The sequence below is a fragment of the Salminus brasiliensis genome, chromosome 3, assembly GCF_030463535.1.
Source record: "Salminus brasiliensis chromosome 3, fSalBra1.hap2, whole genome shotgun sequence".
NCBI lineage: Eukaryota > Metazoa > Chordata > Actinopteri > Characiformes > Bryconidae > Salminus > Salminus brasiliensis.
Window position 1 is genome coordinate 40,688,255 of NC_132880.1, and position 20,647 is coordinate 40,708,901.

Below are 20,647 nucleotides of genomic sequence, written 5' to 3' on the forward strand. Positions count from 1 at the left end.
AAATATGAGTGGAAATATAATATATATAATAAGGCTTTTTTACAGGAGGAATTATTTTTTTCATATTTAATTGTATATAATGTTATTCATGTAAACCATAACTGTCTCTACTGCCCAGAGAAAGCTTTCTTGTAAATTTTGGAGCATTACTGTGAGGATTTGATCACATTCAGTGACAAGAGCGGTAGTGAGGTCCGGATGTTGGATGATCAACACCCCACCACAACCCCAACTCCCCAATTCATTCCAATCCTGATGATGGAGCAGCATCATTTCAGAGAACACAGTTCCACTGCTCCACAGCTCAATGCTGCAATGGGTGAAGCTTAAAGTAGGAAAATGCATTCAGTATTATCATTAGTAATTATCTCAAGATAAATAGAGAAAAGTAAGCGCATTTCACTCACTACTCCACTAACAGCTTCTGGAAGTTATGTATCTGTGATTTCTGATGGATATAGACCACTATATAAGGTTGTATTTTGAAATTTGCCTCAAATACAAAGACATTGTTTCAGTGCTTGCCAACAGATATCATTTTATTATATCTCACTTCCCTCAGAAATGTGTTTTAAGCTCCCCCAACAGTCGGGAAGTGTAATTCACTCCACTGCAGTAAATACAATTCACAATTCGAGCGCCCTTACTTAACACACGCTGAGAGATACAGAACCGGCATCTGAAGATAAAGTAGCGTGTGGTTTGAGGCAGTAGAGTAATATTACAGGATTTTACACGAATATGACTTTACACTGTTCTCACGAGAGGGCTCGTTCAGCTCCACCAAAGTTACATAGTGCAGTGTTCTGGTGTGGCGCCTAATCCCACATCCAGACACTGTACTGCTGCAGCGGACGTAATACTGCCTGAGGGTCTGAGGGAAGTAAAACCCGGACGGGGATGTGAGACTGGGTTCAGTGTCGCTACCCCATTCCCATCTCCAACCTGATTTGCAAAGCCAGCGGCTTACGTATAAACGTTAAGACATTTATACGTAAGCTAAACTACACTGAACCCCCCTTCTGCCTAACGGGTAATGACAGTCACATTCAAATCCATAACTAATGTTAGCTCTTCATGGTTTTGTGATCATCTGTGGGCGTCACATTGCGACTGGCTACATGACCGGCATCCCCTGCTCAGTTTGCACTGTGCTCGTGCGCGCATGCTTGCAGGTAGCAGCATACCACACGGGCCTGGGGTGACAATGATAGAACCGCCATTCTCCCTTTTACAGTCAGAGTACCATCAAGCTGCTGTTTGAAGGTATAGTTGCTACTTAATGCTTTTTTGGAGCATATGTTTTTGGTTCTATCTGTAGATCAGAGTGAATAGTGAATTAAATTGTCTCAATGTCTCGAGGTTTAGGGTGCGAGGAGGAGGTTGGAATCAGGTCTTTTTGAAGGCATGATTGGTGTTTTTTTTTACTCATTATAGAAAAGTCCAGTCATTTTAGCCCATGTCCTATTAGGGGCTCTGTGTCGAGCAGAATGGCAAAACGCAGCTGGTTGTTTATGATTGGGTTAGCAGTTAACCCGGTTCACATCATCTGGCTGGAGGAAGCTCATGAGCTGCTGTTGTCTTTGTTTAATTCCTCAAACGGAGTCAGAAAATTAATCTGGACTGGAAAATAAAACTGTTTAGCTTTTGAAGAGAATCTAAAGTGAAATCCTGTAAATTCCCTGATGTGCATCACCCTCTCAGTCGCCAATTAGCGCTAACTGGTACTGGAGAAAGTGTGTGTGTGTGTGTGTGTGTGTGTGTGTGTGTGACTGCGTTCCAGTCTCACACTGTTCCCACCTCCCTGACTTTGTTCTGCACCGCAGGATGTTTTTCTCGGCGCGAGTCTGTGAAGTCGCGCGGGACTCATTTACTCGATGCTTTGAACAACCGGATCAAAGCGGCTCATTTGCCCTGAATGATGTTTACTGGACTGTTTGACTCTTGTTTATCTCCGCCGTTTTTTTCGCTTCTTCACTTTAAGCTTTTTACAATAGGCGTGTTTTGCGCTCGCGTGTGGGGGGTGTGAGTATGGGGGCGTGCTGGGTTAACTCAGTGCCACTTAAACCATCGGACTGATGGATGTGTAATCGATACGGATGTGTTTGTGTTGCGCTGTGTGTGTGTGTGTGTGTGTGGTGTGTAAGTGTGTGAGCAGCCCCGATTCTCAGAGCTTCACTCCAGACTGAGACAAAGGCAGCGCGAGTCACGTCTCCGTTTGGCTGATGGTGCTTTGGACGTTTTTGCCTCAGAAACGGAATTTAAACTGATGCATTTTGGCACCACTGGAGTGCAAACTTGTTTTTCACCCCCAAGTATCCCCCCCAGCCTCCAGTGCAACTATTCCTATCCAGATTCAGCGCTTGTGCTGAAGCGCAGATTCCTGAAGGCGCGCGCGGGATGAATTTCGAGCAGCTCCTGGCCACTGCGGGGGGCTTCGGCAGGTACCAGAAGACCCTGTATGTATGGATCTGTCTGCCGCAGATCCTGCTCGCCTTCCACATGATGGTGAGTGTGTTCACGGGTGCCACGCCGCCGCACCGGTGCCGGAGCGCGAGACCCGGAGCCCAGTATTGGAACCAGTCCCGCGCAGACGGGCTCGAACTCCGGTTCGCGAACACCAGCGAACTGCGCTCCTCCGCAGGGCACGTGGACGCGTGCAGCGCGAGATCAGCCGAGAACCAGAGCGCCCGCTACGCGTGCGAGGCTGGGTGGGTGTACAGCCACGACGTGTTCGAGACCACCACAGTCACAGAGGTGAGACTCTCCGTTCAACACTGGGGCTGAAGAGGGGCTGAAGAGGGGCTGAAGGGGGCTGAAGAGGGGCTTACTCATTAAACTGCTGGTTGTTCAGCTCCGCTGCAGTTTAATGCACCTCAGAAACGAGCAGTGCTCTAAAGTCTGAACTAGTTCTTTAAAACCACGTCTTAATGTTTTAATTTACTTAATACTGAAAAGTAAACATAAACAAGTAAACATAAATAATGTGAAAAATGATTTATAGCAATTGACAAGATTTCACACTATATATATATATATATATATATATATATATATATATATATATATATATATATATATATATTATAATTATAATATATATATAGGGGACTTTCTGAATCTATTGGTACCATGCCTAATGCCAGCCTTGGGCTAGAGGGGTGTAAAGACCCCCAGCATTAATCTGTGGAGCAGTAGAACTGTGTTCTCTGGAATAATGGTGCTCCATCCAGTATTATTTAGGGGCAGTGGTGGCTCAGCGGTTAGAGCGCCGGGATATCAATAACAGGGTTGTGGGTTCGATTCCCGGGCTCCCGGGCTGTTGGGCCCTTGAGCAAGGCCCTTTACCCTCTCTGTTTCCCGGGCGCTGGAGTTGGCTGCCCACCGCTCTGGGTGTGTGTGTGTACTCACTGCCCCTAACATGTGTGTGTGTGTGAGTGTGTGTTCACTACCTGATGGGTTGAATGCGGAGGACACATTTTGCTGTACAGTGCACACTGTACAGTGACAAATACGTGCACCTTTACCTTATTGGGATGAGCTGTCGGTTGGGGTGTGAGCTGTAGTGGTGATCGTCAAACATCCTGACCTGAAGAAGCACTATAAATGTAGTTATAAAAAAGCCCGCTTGATTCATTTTAGCCATAAAGTGACACAGGAACATGCCGTTTGCTCACCAGGTCAAGGGTCGATGTCATTTATCTGAGGGGTCTACCACCTCCCCATGTTCTCATCCATACTGTATTTCAGACAGGGCATTCTGTTGCCTGTGCACAAACACTATGACAAAGACTTGTGAGGCCTTGGTATAATGTGTGTTAAGTGTTGAATGTAAGTGTTAACGAGTTTGTCTTTTCTTCTGTGTGTGTGTGTGTGTGTGTGTCTGTGTTTAGTGGGATCTTGTCTGTGACAGGGCAAGTCTAAACAGCATTGGCTCCTCCATCTATATGCTGGGTTTACTTGTGGGAGCTGTTGTGTTTGGAGCTATGGCTGACAGGTATCTTTTTTTTTAGTTATTATTATTATTTAGTTATTCATCCAAAGGTATATAAACTGCTACGAATGATCCAGTATATACTATGATTATGATTTGTTAACTGCTGTTACCAAAAGAGTAGAGGCAGAGGACAAACTCCCTATTCCCCCTACAATATACAACCATTAGAAATATAATGTAAATTACATCATACATAACAAACCAATGTCCATGTTGTTTGGTTCAATCAGGTTTATCATTACAGAGAGACCCACTGTAACTACAATAAAAACAAACCCATCACTCACATCCAAGGTCCATGGTTTTCCCTCTCTGTCAGGTATGGAAGAAGGTTCGCCTTGCTGTTATCTCTTGCCCTTCAGACAGTGTTTGGCATGGCTGCTGCTTTCGCGCCAAACTTTCTGGTGTATGTTACCCTGCGCTTCCTCATAGGAACCACCATCTCAGGAATAATCATCAATGCTTTTGTTTTGGGTAAGTCAGAGTAATACATAGAGAATATATAGAGAATACTCTATATGGACAAAAGTACTGGGACATCTACACATTTCTTACCACATTACCGCAAACTTGTTGCAATACTGGTTTCCTATGACAGGACCACGCTGACCCATTCTTTCACAAGTGTTTGTAAAGGCAGACAACCAATTCATTGAATTCAATGATTAAGAGGTGTGTGCCAATAGTTTGTCTATCGTGTGTGTGTGTGTGTGTGTGTGTGTGTGTGTGTGTGTGTGTGTGTACATACATATATATATACACTTATGTGAAAGTTTGGGCACCCCTGGCCAAATGACACATTCTTGTCCCACTGTGGACTGTTAAAAGGTTTAAGCATCCTACAGAATCAGAGTTTAGTAACACCCCCTTTGGGAGAAATCACAGCTTGCAAGCCTTTTCCTCTATTTTTGCAGGGAAAAAAGCACTTTAGTTAAGGAGATGAGATTGGAAGTGTGGGTTTCACAGGTTTTTCTGCCCTTTAATGCCTCGGTGCAAACAACTTTCAGAGGATCTCAGACGATGTGTTATAGAGATGCATGAAGCTGGAAAACCAGCTGGAAAAGCCCACAGAAGCATTGCAAAAGACCTTGGTGTACATCAATCCATGGGTGGTAAAGTGGAGAATCTTTAGGACTGTTGCATGCTGCAAATAAGATTTGCACAATGTTGAGGAGGAATTCTGGATCTATAGGTAATAAAATCAAGGATTCACTTACGTTTTCTAGCCTGCTGTGTGAATGTTTACTCAGTGCGCTCAATAAAATGGGTCAGCTTACTTAAGCAAGCTGTGATAGCACTGGCAAGATATTTTTAAGTGCTATGACAAATGATATTTGCACACAGTAACCTCAGCAAGCCTACAGGAAACCAATGCGACATAAAGTTTACTATTGTTGACTATACATAAAAAAGCTGTTTTGACTGCACTGCTTCAATGCTTTTAGAGAACACTGTAATTTGGGAAAATTATAGTCTTGAGCTTGGTTTGACTGCAACTGGCAGGCTTGATTCTTTTTCTTAGACACTTCTATCTTAAGCTACATGAGCAGTTTAAATATCTCCAAAGCTGTAATGACAAAATGAGTGTTAACATGACAAACATACATAAATAACTGGTAGTAATAAACATATCTCTCCTGTGTATCAGTCCTAAACCTCATGTAGTCAGTCATCCCTAGTCCCATCAAACTCCAGCTTCACCACCCTCCCCAACCACTCTGCAGGAACAGAATGGACATCCACAAAGAGACGCATGCTGGCTGGAATCTTCACTGATTATTTCTTCGGGTTGGGCTACATGCTGCTGGCAGGTGTGGCTTACCTCCTTCGAGACTGGAGGAAGCTGCAGCTCGCCATTTCAGCACCAGGTTTCCTCTTTACTTTCTACATCTGGTGAGAGAGTACACACACACACACACACACACACACACACACACACACACACACACACACAAACACACTCACACACAAACACACACACACACACACACACACACACACACACTTACACACTATGAAATCTGTTATGTGGCTGATCTGAACTCTCTTCCAGTCATCAAGTTCCCACAGTAGAACTCCTTCCCTCAATATAGTTGATCAGCATACAAAATTTTTGGTATTTAAGAGTTTTGCACTGGACCTGCAAGACCAATGTAGCCACAGTAAAATCAAGTACTTCACTAACTGCTGGTTTCAATTACTGAGAATAGTGATTTCTGACACTGTATGACACAGTTATCTATAAAGAACATAGTACCCCATGGCTAGATATCATAAGATATAGTACATATCATAACATATACAATAGTAGTAGTAGTAGTGGTTTATGTAGGTCATTTTATAACAATGATACACACATTACATTAAATTATTACCAATAAATCCTTAAATCAATAGGGGAAAATGACATTTTTAGCATTAGCTTGTTTTCTCTACACCTTTTTTTCTACAAATTCTAACAGGCAGCCCTTTAGCTACTAAAGTTAGACAACACCTAAAACAAGCGGTTCTGAACATTTCATCACCAATAACAATAAAACCTTAGTTATGTGTGTTTATCACATTATTTTTACATTTGCTAAAAATAAAGTGCTATCTGTATATACAAGAACCATTCCAAAATTATGTGGCCAAAACAAATCAAAATTGGCAGCATATCAGAGACTTCATTATCTGCACTGCTTTGAGAAACATGAGGACGTTTCTGTGGCAACACGGTAGGACTGAAAAGAATGAATCCGTAAGACACACTGACTGTAGCTTTACACATAAGAGATTTATCAAAATTAGTAAAAGTAATAATGAGCAGAAAAATAAACTGTGTTTGGGTTTTCTCCCCAATGAATGACATTAAAGTGGCATTATACTGGCACAAACATGGCAGGGCACAGAGGCCAGCCTTTTGGCTACAGCATGAGGTTCATAAATAGAAGTACTTAAGTCCCTCATTCAGTTTCCCTCACTATATCACTCCTTTTGTGTCCCTTTCTTCCTTTCTGTAGACTCTAAATCTCTTCTTTTGTTGCGCTCTCACCCTCTGCCTTAGGGTTCTTCCTCATTCAGCTCGTTGGCTGCTGGTAAATGACAGGAAAGAGGAGGCAATTGTTCTTCTGCGCAAAGCTGCCATGGTCAATGGTCGTTCCTTCCCTACCACCGTGCAGGTATATCAGCATCTCTCTGTGTCTGTTGATATATATATATATATATATATATATATATATATATATATATATATATATCTTTCTCATGCTTTTTCTTTTAGCCTTCATAGTAAAGCTCTATAGTTCAATAGCTTCATTAGTATCACCATGAAAACAGGCACCGCCCCTCCAGGCACTGAGCCAATCAGGCAGTCATTAAGCAGGAGTTCCCCTGAAAGTGACTGACTGAAGCTTATAGTTCACATTGCCATGGCAACACTGGGACAACTACAGCATCCTAAGGGATTTGGGTCCAAGTTGCTTCCCATAGGTCCGCTTTCATGTGTTTCATGATGTTTGTACTGGTGTGCTGTTGTCACGGTATTGCCAGTTTGACGTTTATACTTACGCTGTAGAAATTAGCTACACAAACAGCAGATAATGATAGATTCTCAGAAATGCACTACAATGTGTTATTAATCATGTTTACATTTATGTCATGTAGCTGATGCTCTTATCCAGAGTGAATCACAGTTGAATCGTGTTACACAGGTAGGTGAATGAAGGGTTAGGAGTCTTGCCTAAAACTCTTATTGGTGTAGTGTGGTGCGCTTACCCAGCTGGGAAACCGAACCCCAGTCTGACACAGGGAGGGCAGCACTAAACCAACCGCATTAATAATTATTACAATATTAACTATGTTATTACTTGTTACAGTACATCAGCTGATCATATGACTTGAGATATGATATGAGTTTTTTTATATTTTAAGTTTTAAAATATGATAAATTTAATAAGAGATGTAACTTATTAATAAATAACAGAATTCAACTATGCATGGATTTCTTGAGCTTGCCATGGTGCCCTCAGGCCAAAAGGACATATTGGTGTTAAAAATCTGAACACACTGCCTGTTAACACACTGCCTATAACACCAGTAACATAGATGTGTTAAAAGTAACACACCAATGTGTTGTTGTTTTTTTATACCATCTGTTTTGGCAGAGTGCTTAATAAGGGCATGGGTGTGCTGTGTTGGCTCTGTTGCAGCTGGACTGGTGTGATGAGATGCAGGGGCGGAGTCAGCACTCTGCTGCAGATCTTGTCCGTACTCCAGAGATGAGGAAGAGAGCCCTTATCCTCTTCTACATCTGGTGAGCGAGCTCTGTGCTCCAAACGTGGCGTGATGTGGCGTGACGTGGCTCAGTTCCACTGCTGTGAAACTCTGCACATTTTTTGTGTGTTTTTCATTGTGAACACCTCAAAGTAGTTGATTACAAAAAAGTATTTTAGAGCAGAGAAAATACACATCACTGCATTCTAAGCTAAAGGGTTTTGTGTAGGACTGTTCTTTGTGTTGTGACGATAGTGGTGTTATATAGAACCCTTTATTAAACAGGGCTATAAAGAACTAGGGCTAGGGCTGTACCGACATTGTAATATTTTGTTGTTCTGTGATATATATTGCAATATAAAAAAATACAGGTGTTTTTTTTTAACAGATTCTACCAAAAGTCACCAGAGTCACATCTAACATCATTGACCTCTGGTATTAACATGAAATTAATAATGCACACTGTAGATATGATCTCTAGAGATGACTCTGGTAGGTATGTCATTGAAAATGAGAGTCAGTTTTTATTTTGCATTAAGCCAGAATTTTTTTTTTATTTACATTAGTAATTATAATAATATAATTTGCTAATTAATACAATACAATAATTTGTTATTATACATTTATATTAAGTTATAAATTAAATTTTCTTGCATGCCATTGCACATCCTGCAGTGTGACTAGTGTGCATGCTCACATCGTGATGCCCTAAAAGAGACATTATTGATACATTTTTGATATAATGTGAACCTGGCAGCTGTTATTTACTTTTTCTCAACAGTTCATGGATCTATAGAAATGCTTTAAAATAGTTTTGCATTAACATTTGAGTTTTTTTCTCCTGCAAAATAGACATTTTGTGGTGACAGCAACAATATGGTTCATTATTAAGTAATAAATTAGATATTTATTTCTGATTTCATGTTTTTCTCTAATGTCATACTGTTGCTGTCATGATGCAAAATTTGAAAAACTTGATAAGACTCCAAAAAAGCAATTTATGAGGAAAATGTTTAAATCCAAGTAATTTCTGAGAATTTCCTTTGGTCCATTTACTAAATTTTGTAAGAACAACTTTCAGGTTCAATTTATGTCAAACATTGTGAGTGTGATATTCGTTTACCCACCTGTTAGTAGCTACCAGCTACCTTTAGCAATGTTTCTGATACTGAATGGTGTAACACATGTACACCATTCAATACATGTAGAGGCCAACCACTGCCACCAATTAACAGGTGCCTGTGCCGGCTAACATTCCTTAAGTGTGATGAGGGGACATAGTGCCATCTACCCACCCTGAAGAGAGCATGGCCAGTTGTGATAGCTGAAAGAAGTTTTAAGTTTAGTGTATTCTGTGCATGCCTTGGATTGAGACTGACACTCCGAACTCCCTTCATGTCCATGGTTATCAGATCTGTATTCGTTTGCACTAAGAAAAGTGGAAAACAATGAACAAATGTTGATTATGACTAAAGGACTGAAGTGTGAATTACCCACCCTCTCTCTCCTTTCTCTGTGCATCTCTACAGGTTTGTTAATGTGTTGGTGTATTATGGTCTGTCTCTGGGTGTATCTGATCTGGGCACAGATCTCTACTTGACTCAGTTTATGTTTGGATTGGTGGAGGTCCCTGCGAGGTCGCTGGTGTTGCTCCTCCTGCCCTGCAGCCGGCGACTCCCGCTGAGTGCGTTCCTCTTTATTGGCGGTGGGGCCTGCCTCCTCATGCTCACTGTCCCAGCAGGTGAGCATGCAGCTGCAGCTTGTTTATTTCCCACAGAAGATGAACTCCTTTACTATCGGTCTCCTGATCTCATACTCTCTATCCCGCTTCCTCGTCATTGGCATTTTCTTTACTAGTCAGTTGTCCTAGGCCTGGTCCAAGAGTGCCTCAGCTCTGCACATTTCAGAGTTTTCCCTGCTGTTACACATCTGACTAAACTAATCAGATAATTAATAAGCCTGAGTTCCAGGCTACAAGGTGTACTCTAGGACCAAGTAGTTGATTATGTAATTTTCTTTGTTTTTTTTTGTCTCCATGCTTTTCTCCTCTCTCTCTCTCTCTCTCTCTCTCTCTCTCTCTCTCTCTCTCTCTCTATCTCTCTCCCTCTCTCTCTCTCTCTCTCTTTCTCTCACTCTCAGATAATCCTAATATACAGACTGCTCTGGCTATGACTGGGAAATTTGGAATCACTGCCTCTTTTGCTATCATCTATATATATTCTGCTGAGCTTTTCCCAACTGTTCTTAGGTATTTACTCACACTTATTTATCCAAAGCACTTCCCCAAATGCTGGATTGTGTTATTGGTGGTGTAAAAATGTGTTCATCTAAAGCTGACAATTAACAGATAACCCCACTACCGGCCAGTAAGTTACCACACCATGTGGTAGGCTGGGGTTCGAGTGCTAGTCTGGGTGACTATGCTGCGCTACACCACTAAGAGTCCCTGGGCAAGACTCCTAACACTACATTGGCCCACCTCTGTAATATGAGTAACCTTGTAAGTTGCTCTGGATAAGAGTGTCTGCTAAATGCAGATAATGTAGAAAATGGGGTAAAATAAATAATTCTAAGACATAGAAATAAATAATATTTTAAAAAAGGATGATAAACAATGTCACGCTTCATTTTGAGAGTACTAGATGATGAGCCTGTGATCAGCTCTGTTTTTCCCCCCACAGACAGACTGGTATTGGTGTGTCTTCCATGTTTGCAAGAATGGGTGGAGTTTTAGCTCCAATGATAAATCTGCTTGGACGGCATAACCCGGTCGTGCCAGTTCTGATATTTGGCTCCACTCCTCTTCTGGGTGCAGCTCTGGCATTGGCCCTGCCTGAAACAGCCAATAAACCACTGCCAGATACCATCCAAGATGCAGAGAGGTAGGCAAATACACCCATAACCCAGGTAAATGGCGAAAGAATAAAAATGAACAAACAAAAAACATTAAAAATTAAATACAACCAAAAGCAATTAATATGATTTCAACATAAAAGGATAAGTGGACAATCTACAATTTTAAACAGTAAAAACAAAAAAAGGGATTTAAAAATAATATTAATAATAATTATGTAGCTAAAATGAAAAAGTGGTTAGAAACTAGAACTTTCAAATAATTAAGTGACACTGTAGCTAAAAGCAGTTTTTCCCAGTTCAGTAAAAACTCTAAGAACCTGACAGGTAATCCAGTCACTAGAATGAGTCTGATTATTACTGTTATTTGCAGAAATCAAGGATTTTCATGATTTCTAGCATGATTTCCTCATTGGCATTTATTTTAAGATGGTCCTAGGTCTACTACCAGTAACTACCAGAATATCGAGTAAATATTGCCAGTATTATATAGTCTAGAGTTAAAAACAGAGTAACAGACTAGCATCCTGATTTCATCCGTTTCAGTAAGAACATCTGACAGTCTTGCCATTAGACCATCTACTATAGCCTCTTGAGACCCTGCATCCTCATATGGGGACGTTACATTTCTGCTTCTTTGCACCATGATACTTAATTTTTAAAAACTTTGATCCTTTGGCCTCATATAAGGACAAGTTCAGTTTTTATTATTTAGGTCCTACTAATCCCACATTGGAGAAATGAAATATTGCACACCAAGCAATAGTCTGGGTCTAAGCATGTATAAGCCTATTCATCAATCCATTATTGTCAAATAGTGTCTTCTTCAAGAAATAAGTTTTGTTTTAAGAACATAAAAGTGTTATATTAAAATAAGCATATTTTTAGTTAAGGAAGACACCTAGAATGGGTGATTTATGTAAACAATGATTTCTTTTGAAGAAAACCTCAAGATTAAATGCATCATTCTGTCCACTCAGACCGCATACTGCATGTTTCTTAATATCAGAAGGACACTGGGGGACGTTGATCATTGATCTTTTGTTTGTGCAGATTTACCAATGAAAAATATGACCAAGATTTCCCTGCAGACACCATTCAGTCACCAAGCAGCACAGAAGGCCAGGAACTGCAGCGCCTAACAAATGAGTCTCCATAGACACACATTCATTGAGCATGCAGAAACGCACAAAAACAACCCTATGTATCAGTGATAGTATGGGCGTCTGAGAACCTGAAGGTCAGTTATGCGGTTCCATTCGATTCCAGATTAGAAATGCAATCTGATATTTGATATTTTGTACGATAGTTTGTATATTTTGTACTGCATTGTTAAGATGGTCTTTGGCCAATTTTATAGTGTCACATGGAAAATAGCTGCTGTTTCATCAAAGGTTTTAAACCATTGTTAGCAGTTGTTCAGAGAACAGCATTGCTACTGTTGTCAATCATGTAAATCTATGCAATAATAACACACAGTACCTTTCACTATTCTTAGTGCTCAAGCTCTTATGCAAACACTTGTACGCAGAGTAGTCAAAAGATTCAGCATCAGCATCAGCATCTATTTTATAATGAATATCATTTGTTTCCTGTGAAATTCTTTTGCATTTCTGTTACTATAACTGGTACTGTGACTTGTATGTTGAAAATGTGTTACTGAATAATCTCTTAACTGTGAAACTGTAGGGGGCGAATTTGAGTTTCCTGTTCTAACCTGCAACAGGAGTGGTGAGGTTCCTGCAGTTTAGGTTCAAATGTAATATGCTGTGGCAGATAGGAATGGGACAAATTCTAGTTTGGTCAAAAGCAAGACACTAAGAAGTTGCTTCAACAGAGCGACGCTGCAGTAATGGACTGTAGAGTAAAAAAGGTCTGCATCTTGCAATGCACCTTTTCTGTATTGTTTACATGAAGCAATTCACCACTTTTGCATTCTGTGTCATAGTTTGTTTTACTGTAAAAGACTAGTTGCAACTTCTGGATACAGGAAATAAAATATTTGAAATGCATCTTTATATATTTATATCAGAGTAAATGAGTCCATATACATTCTCCTGTCTTTCTGTAACTGACTTAAGTCATTGGGATGCAGGTATGGAAAATTTAAAGCCACTTACCTTCAAGCTACCCTTTATGGGTTTTGAGAGTTTGCTACCTGAAATAAAACAAATCAGCCATGAGTAAGTAAGTATAGTTAGGCCAGGTGTGCTATAGTCTGAGGAATAGAGCATAAAAAAGTACCAGAAATATAACAGTACAACTTGGTAAGAGAGATGAACAATCAGAAGTACACTGTGGAGGAGGCATCCTAATGTCATTATGGGGCCCTAATTACGTGCTGACCATATTTCCAGTGAGAAGACAAACAGTGTCTTGTGACACTGCTCTTTGCGTGTGATCTTTAGTTGCTGAACACATATCTCTGAAAGATCCTGTTCTCGGCTGCACCATACAGGCCAATGCCCATGGGAATGAACCAGCAGTGTCTTCTCAATAACCTAGTCCTTTGAGGCAGTCTTCTAGAAGACATACAATAACAGAACTAATGACTAGGAAGCTTAGTGGTATACTTTTCTTGTTTAGGTTAATATTGTATTAAAACCACAGCCAGAGACAAAACCGGTTCTGTTTACATCAAGAATTATTCTTAAATGTATAATTGTACAAACAATTATTCTGTTCAGTTATGAGCCATTGATCCTTGAAGGTACAGCTGTATTTCTGGATCTGGATAACCACACATTAGAAATCCATTACCATGACTTGTACTGTAAATACAATGGCTTTGCATAATCAATTAAATTGTGCTTTTATTTATTTTGTGTGAGATATACATACATATTTGGAATAAACTTAGCTTACCATTAGCTCTACCATCAGCTCCACTCAGCATATAGGAGCACTATGTAGTTCTATAACTCCAGACTGTAGTCCATCTGTTTCTCTGCACACTTTATTAGCCTCCTTTCATCCTGTTCTTAAATGGTCAGGCCCCCACAGAGCAGAGCAGCAAATCTGACACAGCAGTGCTGCTGGAGTTTGTTAAGCTATTACATTAGTGGATGAAGTAAGAAAACATCCTCTACAGTGTCATCTGTCAAGGCAGCAAGTGAACAGTCAGTACTTAAAGTCAGTGTGTTAAATGCTGTAAGTATAAATGATCAAGCGTAAGGATGTGTCAAGGGCCACATTATGCTGTTATGCGTGATTGTTATGCAGGTGTTCCCGGTATGCAGTGGTCAGTATCTACCAAAAGTGTCCTGAGAAAGTACAACTGGTGAACCGGCAACAAGGTCTTTATTGGCACCTAAGGCTCACTTATGCAATCAATGGAGGCCACAGCTGTGATGAGGCAAACACGTTGATCATCACCTGAGGACAACGTATTTGTGTTTGTAACACTTCCATGAATACTTAACTGTGATACCTGTTGTCTGTGTTCATGTACAGTTAGTACAAGAGAGGCAGAGCAGACGGAGCTTATTCATGAGCATGCCACAGAGCCCACGGCTAGCTCAAGAGAGGGGTGATGTCCTTTTAACAGAACCAGAATGAGGAAATGTGCATAGTGTATTCAATAACACTGGTAATATTACAACTTTATACAATATTAATAAAGCCTTTTGGTAATGATTATTTTTATTTATGCTGGTTTTAAATTCACCCTTATAGGACATGGCGATAACTAAGAGGCAAGGGGATGGTTTAGAAGGTTTTTACCTTTTTGTCCGTCTTCACTCTGAATAAATCTCTCCATTGTAAAATATACTACATTAAACCCGGTGACTTTGTGTCTCTTCATGGGGTTCAGCAGAGCATCGTTACATCAACTCTGGAGTTTGGTTTGGGATTTGTTGTTAACATATTAGGGCCAGCTGCCACAGGAAACTTGTGAACACGGGTCTTGTGGCGTCCATGCCTCAAATGTTCAGGTCTGTTGTGGGGGCACAAGGGGCACCAACACAATATTAGGCAAGTGGTGTTAAATGGTAAGGTTATCTTTAGTTAGGTCCCCTCAAGGTTAGACTTCCAGACTTCCTGTATCCACATTTTCTGATTGTTTAGGAAAAGTGTCTTGGGCTGGCAAAAAAAATAAATCCTGTAAGAGCAAGCTAGGCATGTCAAGTTGTTGAGATTCCTTTCTGAAGGTGTAGGTTTAAAATAATGATTAGACGCAAGTCTGAAAGTCCTAGTTTTTTCCTTATAAAAAAAGCTTTATTGTCCAACCCACAGAAACAAAAATATGAAATTCAACAGTCAGCATACAGAAATAGCCACACCAGTGCCACCTCTACATACTTGCTCAAATCAACACTAGAGCTGCACAACAAACAAAAGGCAGTACATATTGAAACTTTGATAAAACAGATATGCAGCAGTTTGATTGCAAATTTATCACATACAGAAATCAATGTATATGAACATTTACCAGAACACTAAACGCATGAAACTGACCAGCATGCTCAAGCAGTACACAATTTTTCTTTTGCATATTGAAATAAATCTCAGCGACGACTGCTGTGATCATTCACAGACAATATGTTGTGCAGCTCTAGTGTGCACACAGGGTTCTCGAAGCACATGACGCACTTTAAGCTAGTGTCACATACGTAGCATCGGTTGCCACGCCACAGTTATTGTCCTTCATGGACATCAGCACATATCCATCATTTCCCCAGTAGGTGGACCAGGAGTTCTTCACTAGCCAGTAAGGCTGGTTGTCCAGTACCCCGTAACCCACCGCCAGCACAGCATGATCCAAGTCATCTGTCCCATTCTCTACACAAAGACAAACAAGCACAAATGTGTCATGCATGCTTTCTTGCCAACATTACGTTTTATTAATCCAAGTGATTCATTGTCAAGCAGAGTAATTCCCTGCAAAATACTTAATATAACACAGAAATTCAATACTAGAAACATCCCCAAACTGTAGGAGTAATGACAAACTCACTGCAGGCAGGTTCATAATACACTCCATTACTGTAGAAGGTGAAGGAGCGGTGAGAAGCGTCAATGCTGACGGCCGTGGGACCATTCTTGAACAGCGCAACCTTTAGAGCCTCCAAGTCACCGCTGGTCACGTTGGTGTAACTCCTCACACGTGCGGTCAGTTGGGATGAGTTATAGTGACACAAACCATTCTGAAACAAACACAAGATCCTGTTCTGTTACACAATTCAAGAGAACAAGCAAATCAAACCAGAACTAGAAATAATTAGAGATGCAGTCCATATATAAAGGACAAGCAACAACTCCAATGATCAAGTTAAATAAACATTTAGTCAAGTCATGCTCTAATGTTTTTGGTGAAAACATTTTGGCAATAATTACAATATTAAACCGCTTCTGAAGTCCAATATGACTACAGGGTTTACGGTTTACAGTTGAGCAATATGTGATTAGATGAATTTAATACAAACCATGCCAGCATATGGTCCATAGGTCTCTGCAGTGGAGATGCCACCATGTTTCATGACCCACTCATATGCTCTCCACTCCTCTCCTCCATCACACCCATTATTACCAAAGCCCCACGTACAGTCCACTAGCATCTGCTGAGACAACACAACCTGCTCCCCTGTCTGGGGGAGGGGGGGGAAGAAAGAAAAAGATGCAGCTGGAGGCTATAATTAGGTCAGTGTTGTGCATGAACGTGCATAATGAACACTGAACTCAACAAATCAGTTTACAAATAAACTGAAATTAACAACTGTGATGCAACAATTGCAGATTGCATTCACTCAAATAAAGCTCACAGCAGTTTGTAAAATACCTGCCATATACATTTATATGATACCTACTTTGTATAACCTGTATATGTGCACATATTTGTGTGTTAGCACCATGAATTCACCTTTAGAAACAATGCTCCTTCAAGTGCTCCTGTTGTGGCAAAGCTCCAGCAAGACCCACACACAGCCTGGTCCTTTACAGGGGTGACGGCACCTAGACACACACAAATGTAGCATTTTAAAATTAGCATCATGAGTCATGTCTGAACGGCATGACCATAAGTCCTACACATGCAGTACACATCCATGCATGCACAGACATGTTTACAAAGCAACAAAGACACACCATAAAGCCTCCAGTCCAGTGAGTCCGGCGTGGCAACAGAGCGGAGTTCAGCGGGGAAAGGTTGACCGTTGTTAGGGGTCTTCCTTCCTTGTCTTCCCCTCATAACAGCCATTTCTTCCTGAGAGCGATCAGCCAGGTGATTGAGTGAGAGAGAGAAGGGTAGGCCTGCTCTGTTCATGGAGTGAACATACCTGAGAGAGAAGAGGAAGTGAGTGAGGACTGCTTCCAGACGCTCAAGGTGCCTTCAAGGTGGCAATCACCCATTAAACAATACAATTAAAACAGTAAATGTCTACAAAGCACACAGACTCCAATAACCAGCCTTCAAATGTATTTGCATTAATGTTAAGCAGACGCAGAAAATCATTCAATTAAATAAAATCTGATGTCCGTACACGCCCATTACAAAGTCAAGCATAGGGAGCAACAGCCCACATAGTAGGATGACAATGATAGGACGTATGTCCATCGTTCAGAGTTCTTTATTGCATTGACTAAACTGCAATGTGAAAGTAAAACTAACTGGTCACATACTCAATGGAACACAAAGTTGGTCTTGACTTCCACATGCGAAAGTGCCAGACTTGGGGTTAGGGGGAAGAAAAAAAAATGAATACATTTTTTTAAATCCTTGATGCTCACCGAATATTATGTACAAAGTCATGTTCTCGCTTCTCATGCTCCTGTTCAGTTTCATAGTTGCGTTCATATTTCACCTTGAAGTGCCCAAACAACCGATGGGCGTGGCCAACAGGGGAGGTATGAATCAGGTCTTGAATGGGATTGGCAAGGAGCCGGTGCTCCGCTCCTGGACCAGGAAATGGGCCGCAGTCCATACCTTACAGAAAGACAGATCAAGTAAAAAGGTTATGAATGGTGCACAAGACACAGAGAGGTAGTTGACTTAGCTGTACATGGCAGAGGAAGTGTATGCATGCATCAGAGTGTGAGAGGAAAAGAGTGTGTGTATTTAGGCACCGTCTGGCAAGTTGAAGTCCTTAGGATCAGTTAGAGGGTTGAAGTCACTGTAGTCAATGAGGTATTTGTCATAGTGGGAGCCGAGCAGAGTGTTGTAGCCCATCATTTCATAGTGTTGGGGTGTAGCCACTGAGGCACCTCCCTCTGGGCGAGTCACCCACAGACGGTAAGTGTTCTTTTTGTGACCAATAGTAGTGATGTTCTTCCACACCTCGCACAAAACACCTGCATAATAATCCATCTGCTCAAACTGGAGACAAAAAAAAAAAAAGAAAAAAAAAGAAAAGTGGATCAAAAGCACAGTTAATTCATAGCCCACAAAACTGAAGGTCAGCAACAGAAGAGATTATTGAATATAAAGCAGCATTATGTAATAATTTAAATTTCTAGCTCATAGAGCAAGTTCAAATTCGAGTTCATAGAGCAATATTAAAGGATTTCACATAGATGTGTAAAATGAGTGTAAAATGCAGCGTAAAATGACCCAAGCATTGTCCTGCTCACTTTACCAGAGTTATATAAAGGAGTCAACAACTTTCCTATTACAGGTCAGTGAAGCATCAACATGATTTTGAAGCTATTATTTTAAGGCAAAATGTTACATAATGCTGCTTTAAAGCCTTTTGACTAAACCTTTTCACAATCATTTAACAAAAAAGACAAAGTTAATATGCAATACACTGTTAAACACTCGTTTTACACACTTATGCATTGTAGTCACATTTTAGGGGTGCCCGTGTAGAACACAAACTCCAAGGACATACCTGAAAGCCCTGTACATTGGGCAATGCTGCCTGAGGCAGGACTGGATCATCCTTAGTGCCATTGACCTGGAAGCATTTCATGGCATTTAACTCCGTCTCTGTAGTAACTGGTGTGATCTTGTAGCTGACACCTTGAGGCACTGCAGAACCAAGCTGAAATGTGGAGACCTGGCCTGTTGAGGGGTCACCACAGAGCAGAAGTGACAGGTATATTCAGGTTATTAGGCAAGAGAAACTTTGTACACTAGTTGCAGTAACTGCAATTTAATTTAATTTAGTGTGGATAGGGCTGCAGTAGAAGACAGAATTAAGTGATGCTACCATTATAAAGCACAAATGCAGTATTTTCAGGTCTAAATAGTTTCACTGCAAAAAAAAAAAAAAAAAAAACTTAATTAAGTCATGGGGAATTCACATGTTTGGTTATTTACGTTGAATTACAAGGCAAACAACGAGGCAGGCGCTGGTCTACAGTAAGGTGGTGAGAGTGTTCATTCAGAGATGAGTCAGGAGAACCTACAGCGAAGAGCATCAGATCACTCACCATGATAGTAGTCAATGCGGCTTCTCTTCCCCTTCAGGTCATACCAGGCTTCAAACGGTTCCTTGATTTCAGCATAGGGCAATGTAATCACACCTTCAAATAAAAAAGCATCATAATTAAAACAAAAGTCATCAAATCAGAAGGAGGAAAATAAGAAATTTAACATTACAAATGATCCAGACAGGATTATTTGATTTACATACTCTATATAGCAACACAAATATGAATAAATTGTGCCACAGCTCGATTATGTAAGTGAATTACGCTCATACAACGTGTTTAGATGTAACAAGCTGTTTAAGAGCTTTTAAGGGATCACAACAATAATCCAACGTGGCAGAAAAAGGCAGCTAATGGCAGGACTCATTTTCTTGACTGGGGGTTGGGGGGGGGGGGGGGGGTGAGGGGTAGCACCACTTGCATCTCCCTTTAAAAAGAGCCCAGACAGTCAGACATGGGACGAATCAGACCACTTACTGACCTTTAACATGATGCATATCTCCGAAATCAGGAAGAGCATGGCCCACCAGCGGTGTGGCCTCCAAGACTGGGGGGAGGAAGGGACAGCGTCTTTTCATTAGCCTGTTTACATTCAGCCAGTTTTACAGAATACAGATACGGATATAGCACAGAGCAATTGTGGCTATTTATAGTCCGTGTTCAGAGCAGCCAGTCCATGTAGCTAACTGGCTAGACATTTAGCAACACAAGACAACGAGGGCAGCTGGTGTTGAACACCACGCAGCAAGCACTCACCGGACACACAGCCGAGTAACGCGGCCACCGCCAGAAAAGGCCCCATGGTGAGGTGAGTAAACAGGTTGAAGGTTGTGGTCAGCAGGACATACAGCTACAGTGGTCCGAACAGGACCGGAGCAGGAGCCGAGTCTAAAGTTCAGTTTATTAAAAACACGCTCTCGCCAATGAACAGCGCTGCCCTGCAAAACGAACCAATCAAATCACCCGTGGGCGTGGCTACGCGAAGTCATATGACTTTGGTTTAGTGTCCCCCTCACATGACTGCCATCAGCTGCTTCACTTCCAGCCGTCTGCTTCATTTTCCTATTTGTCAGCAAATAAAGTGCTGCTCTTATACTTTTGTCTTCAGTAACAGCATAATCGACATGATAAAAAGGTGTAGTGTGACCACCTCGAAAACAACTGTCTGAAATG

General features: G+C 41.1%; 2 protein-coding genes across 2 annotated transcripts; one reads left to right on the plus strand and one right to left on the minus strand.

Annotated features, from left to right (window-relative positions):
• The first annotated feature begins 1,894 nt into the window (after positions 1–1,894).
• LOC140552146 (solute carrier family 22 member 13) lies at positions 1,895–14,774 on the plus strand. Its single transcript, XM_072676171.1, has 10 exons — positions 1,895–2,757; positions 3,894–3,997; positions 4,317–4,471; positions 5,722–5,890; positions 7,044–7,158; positions 8,188–8,291; positions 9,781–9,992; positions 10,391–10,499; positions 10,933–11,133; positions 12,158–14,774. Exons 1-10 carry the CDS (start codon positions 2,401–2,403, stop codon positions 12,261–12,263), a joined length of 1,632 nt encoding a protein of 543 aa, XP_072532272.1. The 5' UTR covers positions 1,895–2,400; the 3' UTR covers positions 12,264–14,774.
• Positions 14,775–15,294: 520 nt separating this feature from the next.
• Positions 15,295–20,374, minus strand: LOC140552148 (digestive cysteine proteinase 1-like). The gene is made up of 11 exons (XM_072676172.1): positions 20,231–20,374; positions 19,956–20,021; positions 19,475–19,567; positions 18,931–19,103; positions 18,167–18,416; positions 17,831–18,026; positions 17,189–17,379; positions 16,965–17,056; positions 16,531–16,692; positions 16,062–16,251; positions 15,295–15,886 (listed from the first exon to the last, which is right to left on the minus strand). Exons 1-11 carry the CDS (start codon positions 20,274–20,276, stop codon positions 15,699–15,701), a joined length of 1,647 nt encoding a protein of 548 aa, XP_072532273.1. The 5' UTR covers positions 20,277–20,374; the 3' UTR covers positions 15,295–15,698.
• Between the last annotated feature and the right edge of the window lie 273 nt (positions 20,375–20,647).